The 18,523-nt window shown below is 39.1% G+C and overlaps 1 protein-coding gene across 1 annotated transcript; it reads right to left on the bottom strand.

The window, feature by feature from the left end:
* Positions 1–15,323: 15,323 nt before the first annotated feature.
* LOC139326966 (retinol dehydrogenase 14-like) lies at positions 15,324–17,757 on the bottom strand (the record flags this gene model as incomplete). Its single annotated transcript, XM_070956677.1, is given in 1 exon segment — positions 15,324–17,757. A coding segment is annotated over 1 exon segment (653 nt), but the record flags the coding sequence as incomplete, so codon positions are not given.
* Positions 17,758–18,523: the final 766 nt, after the last annotated feature.

The following is an 18,523-nucleotide window of genomic DNA, read 5'->3' as shown; positions in this document are numbered from 1 at the left end:
AAAGGCAGAGTTTGAAGAGCGAACTGGAGATACAGAAAAACAGAGTTTATATGATACTTACCTTCAGAACTGATTAAGGATAAGAGGCCCTTTGCATGTAGATTTAATATTTTTTGAACTTTTAAAGTATTAAGCTTAAAGTGAAGTGCTACAGCAATGGAAAAAAGAGAAAGAGATTATAATTTGAAAAGTTTTCTACAGCAGTACTATATATAAATATATTACCTAGGGATATGGAAGAAAGTATGTGGTGTGTATCTTCACAATTGTATTGCAGCTTATATATAAACAAGAAGAAACTGGGAACATTTTTTGTTATATAGGACATTGTCATTCATTACAGTAAGAAATGAGTGAAAACAATTTTGGACACTCCAAGTTTGGAACCTCAACCAAGAGCCAACATGGTGAAAGGCTTGGAATTTTGAAAACTATAACCTTAAACCATCTGAGGATGCTTAGTTATAGACAAAGCTGTATTGCCTGCACAAAACAGGCATTGCATTATATTATATAATGTCATGTATAAACAAGAAGAATCCGGGAACATTGACATTCATTTCAGTAGCAAGTGAGTGAAAACAATTTTCACTTCAAAGATACAGAATGAGATGGATTTATTCCTCCATTATCTTAACCTCTCAAGAACACTGCTTAAATAGCAGCTATACTGATTTTGAAAACTTTTTCTTAACCAAGTATAAACATCATCTCAGAAAGAAATAATTTTTTACAGCAGAGGTATCAAACTCGATTTAATTGAGGGCTGCATCAGGGTTATGTTTGACTTTGGGGGGCCATGGGGGGAGGCATGGCCAGATAGGGCATGGCCAGAGTGGGCGTGGCCATCTTGATATCATTCATGTCAGGGGCACCTGTGGTGGCCCGAGTGCTCTATCAGTGGCCCTCCTGAGCTCTGTTTTTGCTGGCAGAGGGTGGCAGGAGGCCGTCCCAGCCAAAAACGGAAATTGGGAGCTCGTTTTCACTAGCAGAGGCACCTTGGGCTAGTCCTTCGCTGTTTCCAGGGCGGCCCCATGAGCCAGATCTAAACACCCCACGGGCCTCATTTGGCCCGCAGGCCTTGAGTTTGACACCCCGGCTTTACAATATTTGAAAGCCTGATACTCATTCCTATGAATTATAATGTTGAAGAACGGGTGCTTCCTTCTCTTCCTCCTGTATAATCAAGGAGTAGCTGTTCACCTTTTTTTTTTTTTTTAATTGAAAAAGTTTTACAATTACATTTTCTCCCCATTTCCCCCCCCCTACCCTCCCTAACCTCCCTAACCCCCCTAACCCTCCCTAACCCACCCCTCCCCCCCGGACTTCCACAGAATATAATCCAAATCAAAATCCCCCTTTTTTATAAAACTTGAACCCCTCCTCCCCCAATATATTTTTTCATTTTCACAAAATTCAAATATTTCTATCTTTATATAATACTTTCAGTTAAAAGCTATCTGATACTTCCTGGTTTGATATTTGTTCTGCACATAGTCTATCCACTTTTTCCACTCCCATTCATAAGTCTCTTGTGAGCGATCTTTTAAATATGCTGAAATCTTCGCCATCTCTGCAAAGCTGGCCATCTTCAATGTCCATTCCTCAATAGTGGGCATGTCTTCATTTTTCCAGTATTGACCTATCAGTAGTCTCGCTGCAGTTATCATATACAATATCAGCTTTGTTTCACCCAATGTAAAACCCTTAACTATACCCAGTAGAAACAATTGTGGAGAAAACTGGATTTTTTTCTTCAAAACATTCTGCATGACCCACCAAATTTTTATCCAAAAAGCCTTCACTTTCTTACAAGTCCACCACATATGATAATATGTAGCATCTAAGCAGTCACATCTCCAACATTTTGGTTGAACATTAGGGTACATACACGACAATTTCTTAGGATCTAAATGCCATCTGTAAAACATTTTATAAAATTTTTCCCTCAAATTCTGCGACTGTGTAAATTTAACATTCTGAACCCAAATTTTTTCCCATGTTTCCAACATCACTGGCTCTGCAAAATTTTGTGCCCACTTAATCATACAATATTTAACTAATTCAGTTTCTGAATCCCTTTCTAACAAAACATTATAAAGCCTTTTAATATGCATTGGACCTTTCTCTTTTATATGTCTAACCAATTCTTCCTCATGTAACATAATACCAGTTTTTTGGTCCTCTTTCCATCTCAGTTGAAGTTGATTATACTGTAACCAAGTTAAGTTAATCCCTTCATCCAACAATGTTTCTAATGTCTTCAGTTGCCATCTGCCCGCATCTGTAAAAAGAACTTCTTTATATAAAAACCCCACGAGTGACATTATATTTGTATTCCACATAATATGACCAAGATCCAGCCATAGCGGTATTTTGTAATCCCATTTGAATCGGTGCTTCTTCCAAACTCTCATCAAAGAATCTCTAAGTATATGGCTTTAAAATACTTTATCCACTTTGTTTTCATAAAATAAGTAAGCATGCCAACCAAATTCAAGATCAAAGCTTTCTATATTCAATATTCCAGTCTTTTTCCTTCCAAACCAATCACTTGCTTGAGTCAAAGCTGCTGCTTCATAATATAATTGTAAGTTTGGAAGTTTAAGGCCTCCCCTTTCTGGAACATCTTGCATAATTTTCAGTTTCACTCTCGGTTTTTTCTCGTTCCAAACAAACTTATTCAATCCAGTTTGCCATGCTTTCAGTTGTTTTAAGCACCGGAATCATTTGAAACAGAAAAAGAAATCTTGGCAAAATGTTCATCTTAACTGCTGCTATTCTTCCAAGTAAAGACACCTGCAGTTTTTTCCAAGTCTCCATATCTTTCTGTACATCTCGCCACAACACCTCGTAATTATTTTGAAACAATTTCATATTTGATGCTGCAACCTGAACTCCTAGATATTTAACCTTTGGTACAATCTCAAAACCTGCCCTCCTTTCAAGTTCGTGTTTTCGATCTTGTGTCATATTTTTAACTATCATCTTAGTCTTTTTCTGGTTCAATTTAAATCCTGATACTGTACCATAGTCTTTGATAATGTCTTTCATCTGGATTATTGATTCCATCGGCTGTGTTAGGGTAACAACCTTTTGACAACATCAGTCTTAAGAGTAGAATTAAATCCAATATTTTTTAACTTTGGGAATATCCCATCTAGGCATGGTAAAATGTATTACCATGTAGCGATGGTCTGGATTTTTGTAAACCAGATGGATAAGCACCAGGACTCTTCTCACAGTCAATGGTCCATGCCTTCCATCCTTCAGCTGACTGGCATAAATTGGGCCTCTCCCATAAACCTAGGAATAGTGCATTAAGGCCACCAGCAATATCCAAGCATTCTAGACCAGTGGTCCCCAACCTTTTTTGATTGGCAGCCTATTGGGGGCGGGGGAGAGGAGAAGAGAACTAGGCCACATGAATGGTGGGCCGGCACACATGTGCACAGATTTGCAGTTCAACTTGTGCAAATTGAGCTGCGCGTACATCAGTGGTGGGTTGCCCCTGGTTCGGACCGGTTCGCAAGAACCGACCGCCCCAGATGTCATCATCAGCGATCTGCGCATGCGATCCCATTGTGAACTGGTAGTAAAGGTAAGTAGAACCCACCCGTGGCGTACATGCTCATACAGCCCGATTCCAAATAGGCTACAGCACGGTAGGAAGTTGCAGCCGGGGATTGGGGACCCCTGTTCTGGGCTGTATGGCTGGATTTATTTACAGTTAAAAGGGAAACAGTACTTTAACACTAGAGCAACATAAAATAATTTCAGGCTGCCACTGCAGTGGGCTGAGATAGGAGGAAATTGGGTCATAAAGACACGCCTCTTCAAAATGATTGCTGGTTGGGAAATTCTGGGAGTCGAAATCCATACATCTTTAAACTGCTAAGGTTGAGAAACACTGCTCTAGTATGACTGGATGTCATCATAATATATGCTAGGTTTATATTTGAAGGTAGCAGCTTTTTTAGGATGGAGTAGCAATACAATCCACTGGCATTTCAGAGTTCAGAGTTTTAACCACTTTTATCACAGCACTGAGAGGTTGGTCAATATTGCAGGGATGGTGTACATCTTATAAAATGCTATATGAGAGAACGGGTACAAATGCTTCTTGAATCTGTTCACCATATTCTGCTATCTTTAGAGATCAAATGTTCCTCCTTGTGTGTTGTACATTAATTCATGCAGGTCGGCAGAAGGACCTAATATGGTTAGACTAAAGTAAAGCTTCTGTGTCAAAAAGAGTATCTGGGGTAGATACGAGTTGAAATCTCTCTCTTTTTTTTTTTCTTTATCACTTTTTCAGAGAGTATATTCTGTAGCCAGGGTGACATGGAAAATGTGGTGATGAGAGAACGGCCAGGTTATAATGTCCCTCACTATGTATGCATGTGAATGGAGGGAAGAGGTTGGTCAGAAGCAACTTTGCCCAGGGCTACCATACATGATGATGACCCATTCTTGTTCTGGAATAGAAGGAAGGAAGGAGCAGACAAGAGAAAGGAATTAAATCCCTCCTGCCACCAGCATTTTTCTCCAAATTGCTTTCGAAAGCTGCCTTCCATCTGGCTAAGCTGTGTGCAGAGCAAACCTTTATCAACCCCACTCAAAAAAATAAACAAGAAAATAGTTTCAGTGGCAATCCCAAAGTGAGAGGAACACAGCATTTTCTCCTTCTGTTTAATTCCACTTTTTGATTCCACCATTTTATAAGCTTCTGGTCAAATTCTGCTTGGGATCTGCCCCTGCTGGCTCATTGCACCCTGAGCGCTGCCATGTTTGCTGGCTAGCGCTGTTCCAAAATTGTGACTTTGCTTATTAATGATTGTTCTCGCTCTTTTTTTTTTTTCCTTATTAGTATTATTTCTGGGTAATGTGCCAATGGCTTCTGCCAGTACTACAAAAATAGCAAGGAGTCTGACTCGTTGGAATGAGCTGGCTTCCTACACAATGAGTCTAGCCAGATGGTGTATTGCTCTAATGGGGCACATTTGTAATACTTCAGGCACTGAATTAATAATAGTTAGTTTAGCCCATTGGGAATAGAAACCTAATAGAGTGTCTCCTCGGCATATCTGGCCCCCATCATCGTGATTGCTTTGTGCCTGTGAGGTTTTCCTTGAGGCTTAAGGGTGATCGTTCGAGAATTCGGGGGTTTAACTATGTAATACATTCAAAGGGATGGAGAAATAACAGGTAAGGGTTGAAGTATGCATTTTATGCATGCACAAATGAACGAACTGAGAAGTGTGACTAGTAAGAGGCTTTTTCATGTCTATATCCTCTAAGGATATTTCATTTTATTTCAGGCTTAGAGGGGTGTTCCTCTGCTCATATACAGGGCTAACATGTATATGGGAATTGGAGGATGCTCATGAGCCCATACTCACATGTTCGGGTCTCTAAAGAAATCCACGCATGTTCTGGATAATGCAAAGAATTGCAAATGACTTTCTTTGATGGAGTTTAAAATCCAATCAGGAACTCTGATTCAGCTGAGTTCCTGAGTTGTAGAAATCTTTACCTTCTGTTGATAACCGGTTTTACTTAACATCCATAGAGTTAATTTTACTATTCCAGTGACTGTTTCTTTTCTGTACATTTTTTCATCTTTGCCTGATACACTCTTTAGTTCTAAAGGAGCCATTCTTAACCACTATGCATTGAGCAGAATGTATTGCTGAAGGGCTTCGCACTCAACCAAATACACAAATTCTGGAATTTAAAATCCTGTTGTTTTCAAGCAGTGTGAAAACATCTCAGAAAAGCAAAGACAATGAAAGTACGGCTTTCTAAGTTGTCTTAAAGACTCACCAAGGGAACATGTTGGGGCACCAGCAATCTGTCAGCTCATTTAGAAGGAAAAATAGAATAGGCAACAGAGGCAACAATGAAAAGACTAGAGGTTTTGACCAGGACAGCTCAAAAGGTAGTGGAAAAAAAAAATGATGGAAGTAAATACTGGGTTTTAAAAGGAAATTATTTTGTCCTTGAGAAATTTTAAAAATAGCATGATATATATATATTATTTCCTTCCATATAGTGAAGACAACACAAATGGGATTTGCCAGCAGCATTGAAATCTGAGAGATGATAGCTGCGGTCTGAAGATCCATGGTCTTGTCTTCTTCTAAGAACATAGAGGTTGGGGTTTAATTGTAATGCCATGTCCATCATCTTGCAGATCGTGACACCTCCCCTCCGTGGATACCCCTGGGATTTCCAAATCTTCCCTTTGTCCCCTTTGTAAAGGACTTATACTGGGATTTTAATATTACTTTCCTGTATCATTCATGAAAACTTTTACAGATCTAAAGTGTAAACTTTTTTTACGATTAAGATTTATCTACTATACGGGAAGTTTCAATGTTTGATACCTGCCCATCATACACATTTCTGTACATACAGTACTTTATTTAGTACTAAGTACTATATACATTAAGTTTCAGTTTCTTTTATTGGCTTCATTCCATTTCCCTATCAATTTGTTTTAAAGTTCTGTAAACTTTAAAACAAAGCATTACATTTTCTGAATGCACTTTTCCCATAATATACATATTTTTTCTATGTAATTACCACTCACTTCATGTATTTTTGCAAGCTGTTTAGATATTCTCCTGGGTTTTACAGCATACTTTTCCAAATCCATCCAAAATATTTTGAGTGAGAACACACATTTAAACAATGTAGTTTGAAGAAAAATATAAACATATTAAGGCCTGTTTAAAATTTTAAAGACCTCAAATTAATGACAAAAGCAGTCCCAGTCACTGTGAGGAATATACTTAAAAGGTAAATTTGTTTTTCTGCTCCAGTTGTTCATTATCACTATTATTTACCATTAGACTGAATCTTTTAGATTTTAAACTGGCAAATACTTTCATTATTTGTATATAAATTGCAGATATTTATAGTTAAACTGCATGGTAAAAAATTGTGTGTGTGTGTGTGTAAAATAAATGACAAAAAATTCTGCCACAAATAATCTGCCATCTTGAGTTGTTTCTTCATAGCAACTTTCATGCTATTATCTTAAAAATTAACAAAGGTTCCGTTACACATGCAACATACATATACTCAAAACGCACACTTTGATAATAAAATTAATTTTAACGAGTCATACAGCACCCAGCTACTAGCCTGGATTTGACGCATAGCAATGGGTAGTAGGAAAATCAAATTTCTTCAAGCCTAAATTTTTATTGTCAAGAAAAGAGAAGGCGAATCGGGAGAAATGCAAAAGAAAGAAGAAAAAAAAAAAACAGAAAAAAAAAGCAAAACTTAGCAACCCAATGTTGTTTTTACATAAGTAACTTTAAAGAGCCAAAAATACATTAAATGCGTAATGAGTGAAAGCTTGAGAAAGTAAACACAATCCTTTCTCGGAAACCAAATCAAATCGTAAGACCAAAGATCAGTAAATTAGAAACAACGCTGCAATACATCGATAAAAAGCAGAGCCATCCATTAAGCACATGGGCAAATAAGTAGCAATGCCCCACTGCAAACTTTAAAAGAAACAATATGCTTTGCATAAAGCAGTCAGTTTGCTCACTCGTTCCAGGCCGGGAACATGCAGCCTGTTTCCGTTTGCTGAAAGGTCTCAATTCGGGATGGCAGAGTTGGGTTTGACATTAATTGGTTCAATAAAAGCCAAGGCTTCACACTCCTGGATTCCGAAGAAACTCTGATGCAAAGCAAGAAGGAAACAATCTTTGCCAAGAAGGTCAATGATTCCTCAACAGCGGGCATTCCAGTGCCTCCAAAGTAACCGGCTTTTAAACAAGATGTCTAAGCAGTAAGTCTCAATGATGCTACTTTTTGAAAGGATGGGAGGTAGACGGAAAGGTTTGGACGTGATCTCCTCCAATTTGATGCCAATCCATTGTTGGTTAGTTAGCATTTATGCCCAACAAGTGGCTAATATGGGATGGTGGAAACTGTAGCCGTCATCTGGAGTTTATCAGACAGAGAAGACTGGTTCACAAAATTCTTTTGGAGGAGTCTACTGTAGTGCATGCCGTGTGCCTGAGATAAGTCTGTTCCGTGTTATTTAATGCTAAATACTTTTTTTAAAAAATCACTGATTAATTTTTAATCAACATCCCTAATTCTAAGTACTCTTGCGCTTAGAATCTCAACCAGCTGGAAAAATAATAGAATCCTCTATCGTTCTAGTGTCAGAGAAATTTTGAGTAACAAGGAGAGAGCAATTTACAAGAAAGGACCACGTTAGAGCTTACATTAGAACTGCAGCAGCAACCCATTTATATATATCTGAACATACTTTTCATTAAAAGCTTGGTTGGGACTATCAGTTTGACAGCTGATGGGTACAAAATTCTATTTTTAGCCCGGGATATTATCCCAGATCTTCAAGACTAGTCTTAAAGGCACCAGATACAGACACTGTCTCAAAAAATCAGAATGTGGTACTTAGGACTTTTTCTGGAGAGATTCAGTTCAAATCTTTGTCTACCTATGAAACTCTCTGAGTGGCTTGGACCAGTCTTGAGATCTCATAAGCATGTAGATGGCCACTGTGGCAAATGCCTTTGATTTTATCCAGCCTTTGGTCTGCATCACACTGGCTATGTTTTGCTTAAAGTTGATATTTTAAAATATATTATTCTGAAATGAAATAAGACAATTTGCTGAACGTAGAAAAATAACCGCAGCGCTCGCCTTCTGTGGAATGACCACTTACAGAGCAAACTTTGCTTCTTTTTCTGGGTTCTGCTTAGGATATTTGAACACTGTTTAATATTCAGAGAAGTTCTTAGATCTTTGGCCAGTCACAGCAGACCTGAAGGTGCTGGTGGTTGCTGTGAGACTGGGTGGAATAAAGCCATTTTCCTCTATAGCAAACAACAGCTCCATTCTCAAAAATAATACCCTGCTGTCTAGATTGCCTAAGCTGTTTTGCCAGGTGACGAATACATATAAGACCGGCTTGGAAAAAAACCAACATGAAAAGCAAAGAATGGCAAAGAAGCTGATTTGCATTTATTTGAAATACTTTTGGAATTTAATTTTTTCCATCACCTTAAGTAGAAAAGAATTAAGGTAGCTCAACTGGAAATCAACTCATTTCCTGACACCCTGTTTTTAAATCTAATTTTTAGAAGGAAATCTTGCTGCTTCAACAAGTATCCCCATAGTACATAGCTTGATGAATGAAAGATACATAACATACAGGAACAACTAAGCATTCTTGCTCGCTCTCTTTTTTTTTTAGCAAATGTTCAGAACTGCTTCAAATTGCACCGGCAGGATATCATCAAAACATGAGGGCCTTCAGGTGTAAGGGGCATTTTTAAAAAAAGGTTTTATTTTTGTCTGGCTGCCAATTATAATATCTCTTCTCACTCTGTTACATCTCACTCTTTTAAGCTGCCAAAACTATTCTCTGCAAAAAGTATTGCCTCTTTAGGGTATGAGGTTTCGTATTTGAAAAGAGCCAGTCACCTTTTGAGAAGCACAAAGAATATATTCCCTATTATAAATCTCAAAACGGAAGTAAGGGTTTTTCCGCAACACCCCTCCCCCGTAATTCTGAAATAATCCAATTAAGGTGTATTTAGGTCTGAGGTAAAATCAGGGGTGAAATGCTCCCGGTTCGGACCGGATCACCTGATCCGGTAGCGATGGAGGCGGGTGGTTCAGAGAACCAGTAGCAAAAATCCCTTCCCCCCTCATGCCCAGCTGAGCTGCACAATCATCAGATGCTTTTAAAAAAAATTTCTAAAAGCATTTTTTACAACCTCTTCGCCGAAGAGATTGTAGAAAAAATGGTTTTAAAAGTAAAAAAAAAAAAAAAAACTGGTCATGCCCACCCAGTCACATTACCTTCCCCCACCAAGTCACGCCTACAGAACCAGTAGTAACAAATTTTAGATTTCACCACTGGGTAAAATATAATCCTTTTGTAGTTCTAGAACAGGGCTGTCAAACTCGCGGCCTGCGGGCCAGGTGCATCATGTGCTGGCCATGCCCATGCCTGGTTTAGCGATGGGGGGAAAAAAGTCCTGCTACATCATGTGTCGTGGCAACGTGACTTTAACACCCGTGTTCTAGAATGTCTACACAAATCTCCTCAGAATGCCAGATGTGGCAAGATGAACAGCACAGTCTGTATCTTCAGAAATAAATCCCAGAATTCAATGGGACTTACTCATTGGTGGTATACTCTGTCTATCCAGAAATAAATACTAATACTTTGAACAACACTTACTTCACATGTCTGTGGCATAGGATAAGAATACCAAATGTAAAAGTATTACCTTTAGGAAAAATAAATCAAAAGCATAGATACAAGTAGCCCTTTACTTACAACAGTTCACTTAGTGACTGTTTAAAATTACGGCACTGAAAAAAGTGACTTATGACTGTTTTTCACACTTACAACTGTTGCAGCATCCCCATGATCAAAATTCAGATGCTTGGGAACTGACTCACATTTATGACCGTTGTAGTGTCCCAGGGTCATGTGATCCTCTTTTGCAACCTTCTGACAAGCAAAGTCAATGGGAAAACCAGATTCACTTAACAACCATGTTACTAATTTAACAACTGCAATGATTCGTTTAACAAGTGTGGCAAGAAAGGTCGTAAAATGGAGCAAAATTCACTTAACAAATGTTTCACTTAGCAATAAAAATTATGGGCTCAATTGTGGTCGTACGTCGAGGACTATCTGTATATGATAGGTAATAGTAAATAAATTAAAGTGGTATAGGTAATTAGTCCACTTGATCACAGTCTGAGTTAGCAGTGAATTGCTAAACCAACAAAGGCAAATTTAGATTCCATCCACAGAAATATGATTTCTCAACCATGGAAAGTAATGATTCTGTATATCTTGCATTACTTAGTCCCACCCCAAGAGTTACATTCTGGCGTCAGAGTTGATAAAACAAATCAAAGAAACTATCTTGGGTACAGAGAAAGGAACCAACATGATTAGAGAATTGGAAAGAAGGAGGGAATTGGATTAATCTTAAGAAATAAGAATTGATCCAGGATATCCAGACTCAGGACCGGGATATCTGCCTCTGCTTCTGCCTATCTAATGAGATCAGAAAGCAAGAGCTTGCTGAGACTGTTTTTTGAGGTAATTCCATCTACAAAGACTTGGAGCTGAGATTTCTCAGTAATAGTCCTGTCAGGGAATTGCTTCCCTCCGGATATCTGATCATGCCCCCCAAAGGACCAGAAAGACTAGTCTTTTAAGGAAGGCATTTGGGGTGCGTGGAGATTTAGGGATAAACAAATCATAACATATCAGGTCATTATTTCAGAAAAAGAGAATGACCAAGGGCAACAAAGTAGTGGGAGAGGGATCAACTTCTGACTTCCTGCCAACTTGACTGTGGCTGACCACTCTCCACCAGTCAGTGATAGGACCAGTGTAGTCAGGCTTCAGAGGGCTAGGGTGGGACTGGTTTATCTGATACCCAGCAGCCAAATGAGGGGTCAATCCAGTGGTGAAATCCACATTTTTTTACTACTGGTTCTGTGGGCGTGGCTTGGTGGGCATGGTGTGGCTTGGTGGGCATGGTATGGCTTGGTGGTCGTGGCAGGGGAAGGATACTGCAAAATCCCCATTCCCAGCCCACTCTGGGGCCAGCCAGAGGTGGCATTTGCTGGTTCTCAGAACAGCTCAAAATTTCCGCTACCGGTTCTCCAGAATCTGTCAGAACCTGCTGGATTTCACCCTGGGTCAATCTACCTAGCTTCTGGAGGGCTAAGATGGGACCAGTCTACTGAACCTCCAGGTGATGGTATGACAGAACTGAAGCAATACCCAATTTGCCAAATTTCAATCCCACATAAATCATCAGATTTTTGATGCACAGGTAGTCCTTGATTTACCACTACAATTGAGCCCAGAATTTATGTTGCTGAGTAAGAAATTTGTTAAGTGAGATTTGCCTCATTTTACAACTTTTCTTGCCACTTTCTTAAGTGAATCATTGTTTTTATTAAATTAGTAATGAAGTTAAGTGAGTCTGGCTTCCATATTGACTTTGCTTGTCAGTAGAGCACTTCCCTTTGTAGATGTGTGGACTGCCTAGAGGCTATAGGAACTTAGCAACACAGATATCCAAGTGTGTGGCTATGGCCAATTTGTGTTTGTGTACATACATAAAATAGCATTTTTATGTAACCTAAGAGAGGAAGCATTTCCTGTGTCATTGTAGTGGTTGGGACACAATACAGAAAGCACTTCCAAATAGAAGACAATGGAACCAGTGGTGGGTTCCCCCTGGTTCGGCCGAGCTGGTAGCGATGACGATATGATGTCACCGAACCGATTCTCTTTGTTCGGGAGCTGGGCCCTCCTGCCTCCCCACCCTCCCCCCCGCTTTATTATTACCTTTTATTTGGCCCCACTCCCAATCTATTCACTGCCTCCCGAGTCCCAGCTGATTGGCTAAAAGGAAAAAAAACTGTTTAAACTCTTGCCGCGGGGCTTCAAAGGGCCGCCCTACAGATGATCAGTGTTAAAAGGCAATGTGGTGGTAGACCAGTGCGCTCCAAAAACAAATGGGTAGACCGGTGCCTCCAAAAACAAATGGGTAGATCGGTACAGCCCTGCAAGCAGTTAAAAGCCTGGTAGACCAGTACCTCTGCTAAATCCTAAAGAATTGTCACATGACCATTGAACCATGCCCACAAAATAAGCCACGCCCACAGAACCAGTAGTAAAAAATTTTAGAACCCATCCCTGAATGGAACTAATTACTAGATAAGTGGGGGGCTCTCATTCACTGGAGGTGGTGACATGGAAACTAGTTAGCCACTTATCAGGATGCAATTCAAGCTTCTGATTTCATGTTTAAAGCCCTTCATGATGTAGATCTTGACTACTGTATATAAGGGACTGTTTATCTCCAATTGTTTATACAATCAAGAAGGCTGAGTGTGTTTGGGATCCCCATCAATTAAACAGGTTTATTGTACAGGACCACAAAGCAGTCCTATTCTGTTGCAGCACCTGCCCTCTGGAATGATATTCCCCTAAGAGATTTGTGCAGCTCCCACCCTTATGACATTCATGAATCCAATAAACACCTGACTAGTCTCACAGGTCATGTGGTAGGGTGGTTGCCAAGCTCTCTTTAATTATATTTGGTTTATAATTGGTTGAATTGTTCGCCCAGACAGCCAGGCTCTTTTTTTTAACGCATCACCAAATTCATCAAGGAATCAGACCCCACTGAAATTGTATAAGCAAATAAATAAATCTTTTAATTTTGCCTTGAGCAGGGAATGCACTGAAAGGCTTACGAAGCCCCTTCCAGTTCTAAAGTTCTACAAAAGTAAGCTGTTATCTCTGATTAATATGGGAAAACATACAATTGAAACTCTTTCTCAGCACAATGGATTGAAATTTGGAGGAAAGTTAGTAGGCTGGAAAGGATAAAACGGTATCCCTTTTCACTGTAATTGGGGGAAGTGTTTTTGAAGGATGTGCTTTCAAGGTGTTTTTTCAGTTAGAAGAGAGATCAAATGTTCTAGGTGGGGTAAACTTTCTGACAGCAATTAATGAAAAAGGAGCAAAGAGGAAGTAGTCAGGTTATGACATGACTTGGCAGACAAAAAAGTGGCTACAGGAAGATTTTCCCAAGGAAGAAGTTTTTTATGTTTCTTGTTGAAGGATCTGTAAATGCTTATCACTTGATGGGGTATCATGCAAGATTTAGCCTAAAGGAGAAAAAGTCAAGGAAGGCACCATGACAAAGAGGGATGGGAAACAGAAGCATTTAGAGGTTCTTAGGAAGATTCCACCCCCATCCCCAAATCCTTTTTCTGGCTTCAGATACTACTAATCTCTTGGGATTAAAAAAAAGTCTGGTACAGCATCTGACAGTTGAGTTGTTCCTGTCAGAAAGTGAAAATGCAATACAATGCGTTAAGCAATAGCCTTCATACTTTTGTATATTTATAAAAAGTCAGCTTATTGCCCCCACAAACTGGGTCCTCCTTTTGGCTCTAATGAGAGGAAACTCCTAACCCTTTATTGTCCCCCATACCAGCCATATTTTTCCTCCCCCCGACCCTCCACACTGGGAGTTTTTTTTTTTTTTAAAAAAAAAACTTTTATCTTGTTACAACTCTTTGGCACAAAAGGACACAACCAACTTCCCTATTCTTCCCATCATCCCACCTACGTTTTTGAGGTTCAGGATGATGCTTCTGCCTCATCCCTATGCCATAGCTGAAGCATCAAAGAGCTTTCTTAGTTCTTCCAAATTGAACTAATTCAAAGTTTTTCTTCTTAGCTTGATATAAAAGATAACCAATATAGGTTGTTCTGGAACAAACTTGAAGATGATGCAGTTATCTCCAGTTGTCCTGGCAAGTTTGCATCCATAGCCATTTTGGGATTTGACCGTGGAAGACCAGACATGGGTTGGTTTCTTTTTTCTTGTTACGCTATCAAACTTCCACTTCGTTGATAGGGACAGCAAGGAATCCTGTTATTTGGTGTGGATGCATGCTTGCATCCAATCTAACATCTTTCACCGGTACACACCTCCACAGCCAGGTTTTGTTTGGAAGAACTCAACACATTTCCCTACCCCCTAAATCTACATGAGGGATCTGAAAGAAACATAGGCAGAGGCCAAACCAGAGAGCTCTGTGCCTCTAAGACAGGTGTGTCAAACTCGCGGCTCAGGGGCCAGATGCATCATGCGCTAGCCATAACCACACCCAGTTTAGCCAAGGGGGAAAAAAGTTGTGATACGTCATGTGACGACGCGAGTTTGATATCCCTGCTCTAAGATGTCTTTCCTTGGGTTTCTACTGAGTCATCTTTTGGTCCAAGGACCATTATCAATTCCCTCCCCCCCACAACCCACATCTGTAAATGTCTGTATGAACTCTGCAGCATACACACACCTTTATCTTTGTTCAGAGATTTTTTTCCCCCTCTAACTAGATATTCCAAAAATCCTGATAATTTAATTTTAAAAATTACTCAGCTGTCTTTTTATTATAACATTTGTATTTTGTATGAAATATCCCCAAGTTCATCCTTTCTCGTAAGGTATTTTTACTGTAGGGTTCGGTCCCTGTCTCTCAGACACAAGGCTGCTGACTGGAAAAGGTAGAAAGTTTCTCATTTAAATGAGGAAACAGAATGCTGTCGTGTTGATATACTTTATTTCAGATAGAACTGTATTTACGAAATGTACATTGTATGAATTAAAGCAAAAATAAACTATGTGAAATATTAACCGCTCTGCATGGCAGAGATTAACTGATGCAAATCAATACTAGTTTAATTGTATTTTGGATAATGTGCTCATACAGTTGTGTATATATTTTGTATGTGCAAATGTGTGTGTGTATTTCAACTTTGCTCCTCTAAATCAATTCATTCATACAGAAAGCAAATCATCACTTCAAAGACTGCAGAAGACAGGTTGCATACTGTGATAAAGCCCTAGGAATCACTCGTACCCAGCACCTTTCCTTTTGAGACTTAAATCTTTGGACTGCATTCAGTTTCATTGCAGTAAAGCTTAATAGCCAGGAGATATGCCAATTCCAACCACAGTCCATCGCCACTTCCTCCAATTATGTTTAATGTCCCTCTTTTAGTTATGCATTAGGTGGCATTCTTTTTGATTTATGAACAGTAGTTTCTGCAGAATTATCTATGCAGCTGATAATTAAATGCATTTAGACTAAATTCTACTTTCATGTGAAAGCCCTATTCATATTTTACTATTGTATATTATTCAAAGTTATCCCGAAGATACTAGACCCAACTGATAAATATCCTATTTTTTTAAGGAAATAAAAAAAATAAAGAGAAAACGATGGGAATGAAAAGATAAAAGGAAAGGAAAATGATTTCCACAGACTATAGTAAAAGTTACTTATATAGCCTAATCACTTGTCAAGAGAAAGCAATTGGCCATTTTATGGCTCACTGATTCTGGATAAACATTCTAATCTTAGAAAGTATAGGCAGAAAGACTGGGTGAATTTGAACTCTGAATATTTCTAAGAAGCTTCAAGCTTAGCTTAACCCAACTTCAAGAGTATACCCAATGGGTTCTGCCCAAACTGTTTCTGGATTCTGGCATTTGTAGATAAGGAGAGAATGGCATCCACAATATGAGCTGAATGCTTGAGAAACTGTACTTCTGAAATAATACAGGTAGACCGAACAGGTTATATTCCCAAAGAGAAAAAAGATGGGGCCACCCAGGATTTATAACAAATGCACTAAAATACATCCTCAGCAAAAAAAATGAAGACCACAGTAATATCTTTCAGACGCAGAAACAGCCTTCAAACAATTTTGAATGGCCTTTCTTATTGGAGAGTGAATCCAGGAGAAGAATTTAAAATTTTATGGACAGCACATATCGGTGGCAAACAGCAAAGATCACAACAAAGGAAACCGTCCCCACAAGTGTTTCAATAAGCAAAGGCCCCAGAGGTGTCCATTTTCCACTCTCATTACTTGTAATGGCTTTAGAAGTTTTAGAGGACAAGAATCGGTGAGACAAACAAATGCTTCAGAATAAGATCTTGTGAGACAAACACAAGTGGAAATGCTATGCAAATACAGATGCTACGTAGATGATTAACCACAGTGCAACCATAGAGCACTAGAAGGCTTTCACGGGGTAAAGGCCGGCATGGGGTATCACAAGCCAGATTTTCTCTTTAGAGTTTTTGACTAGGCTTCCTACTTAAAAGCAGAAATGTAGGCCACGCTGAATGAGACATAGAAAATAGGTCTCTTAGTTGTTGTTGTTTTTTCTTTAATAGAACATTGCTGCAACACATTTCAAATATAGCACCATGCACAGCTGATTCAGGTACCAAGCACTGAACTCTGAGCACACAACTTGAAAATAGCTCTTTTCATTAAATATTATGTTTTCTTTCTATGGAAATTTTTGTTTTTTTGTAAAAAAAGGGGAAAGAATCAAGAATCGACACAGACTGCTCTGAATCCCAAAATAAGTGTCTCAAAAACCAAGGGGATAAAGTGCGAGGAAAATAACGGAAGTCTCAAAAATAGCTTTGACCATTGTTTCAATAAAGTGCTTCTTCTAGGTTATTTTAATAACCCCACCATCACTTCACTGATATCCCACAATTTTCTTGCAACCAAGTCATCTGTGGCCTTGGGCAACAACTGCTCTTCCTTGCAGTCTCCAAAATATTTCCCGGATACACCCTCTACTTCAGGAGAAGTGGACAGATAAACAATGGTCTGGGCTCCTTCTGATGGAGACTTGAAGAATGCCCAAGATACCAAATTGAAAAGGGGCTTGGCTAATAAAGGAATATGTATATACCTTCCTAGATTTGTTCTGACAATACCAGGATGTAATACATTCACAGTGACACCTGTGTTTTGTATACGTCGGGCTAACTCCCTGGTAAGTAATATGTTGGCCAGTTTACTTCGACTATAGGCAAAGCTTTTGTTATAATTTAGTTCACTGTTTAGGTCATCAAAGTTGATTTCTCCATATTTGTAAAGCTTGGAGGATACCACTACAATCCTGCTGGGAGCAGAACTTTTTAGAAGACCAAGGAGAAGATTTGTGAGCAAAAAGTGACCTAAGTGATTGACGCCAAACTGCATCTCAAAACCATCCTCTGTCTTCATATAAGGACACTGGAATATCCCAGCATTGTTGATCAGGACATCCAACCTTGGTTCTTCCTATATGAGAGAAAGAGAGAGAGAGAGATTAAAATCTTATCTTCTAAAGAAAAAATGGTGAAAGATTAAGTTCTTAGTCCATGTTCACAAAGCATCTTTGATATCCTTTCCCCCCTCCCCCCAAATTTTCTACTTGCGCAATTTTGAAAGACTGTCAGACAAAGTTCCTGAGAGGGGGAAAAATATGTCTAAAGAAAGTCAAGCACAAAAGGAACATAGCCAATCCTTACAGCTTCCTTCATGATTACCTGATTCTTATGTGCTTTTTTTTTTTTAAAGACACACATTTATTAGAATTACAATGCATCTTTTCTTCAGCAATTCACATGGGGATCTCTTCTTTATTCCCACAGCAACAATCTTGTGAGATTGTCTGGGTGAGAAACAGCAACAGTCTCAAAGTTTCCATAGATGAAAGACTATTTGGAACCTGTGCTTCTCATGTTGGCTGTAAGGAATGGGTGCCCATCCAGTTGTTACAATTCCCAAAAACCCTAGCCACCAAAGCCATGATGAGGTACACTTATGAGGCTCACAAGTTTGTGACTGCCCAGCATTCCTCCTATTAGTTGTGCCAGTTAAGGTCAGGAAGAATTACAGTACAGCAGCCACAGGAAGTGGGCACAAGTTCTCCATTTTTGCAACAGGATAAAATCTATTATTAGCTGAACTTCTATAGAACAAGCAAAGGCAAACCCAACCTTGCTCATGTATATATTTACTAAATATTTTTGTAATTCTCTTCATATGCTCTGGAGATCAAAACATTCCTACATCTTTGTCTGACGCAGTCTTCTATTT

The sequence above is a fragment of the Pituophis catenifer genome, unplaced genomic scaffold (genome assembly GCF_029215685.1).
Source record: "Pituophis catenifer annectens isolate HBS135680 unplaced genomic scaffold, rPitCat1.0.hap2 SCAF_423, whole genome shotgun sequence".
Classification (NCBI taxonomy): domain Eukaryota; kingdom Metazoa; phylum Chordata; class Lepidosauria; order Squamata; family Colubridae; genus Pituophis; species Pituophis catenifer.
The sequence above is the reverse complement of the archived record's forward strand: the minus strand, read 5'-3'. Positions and strand labels throughout refer to the sequence as shown.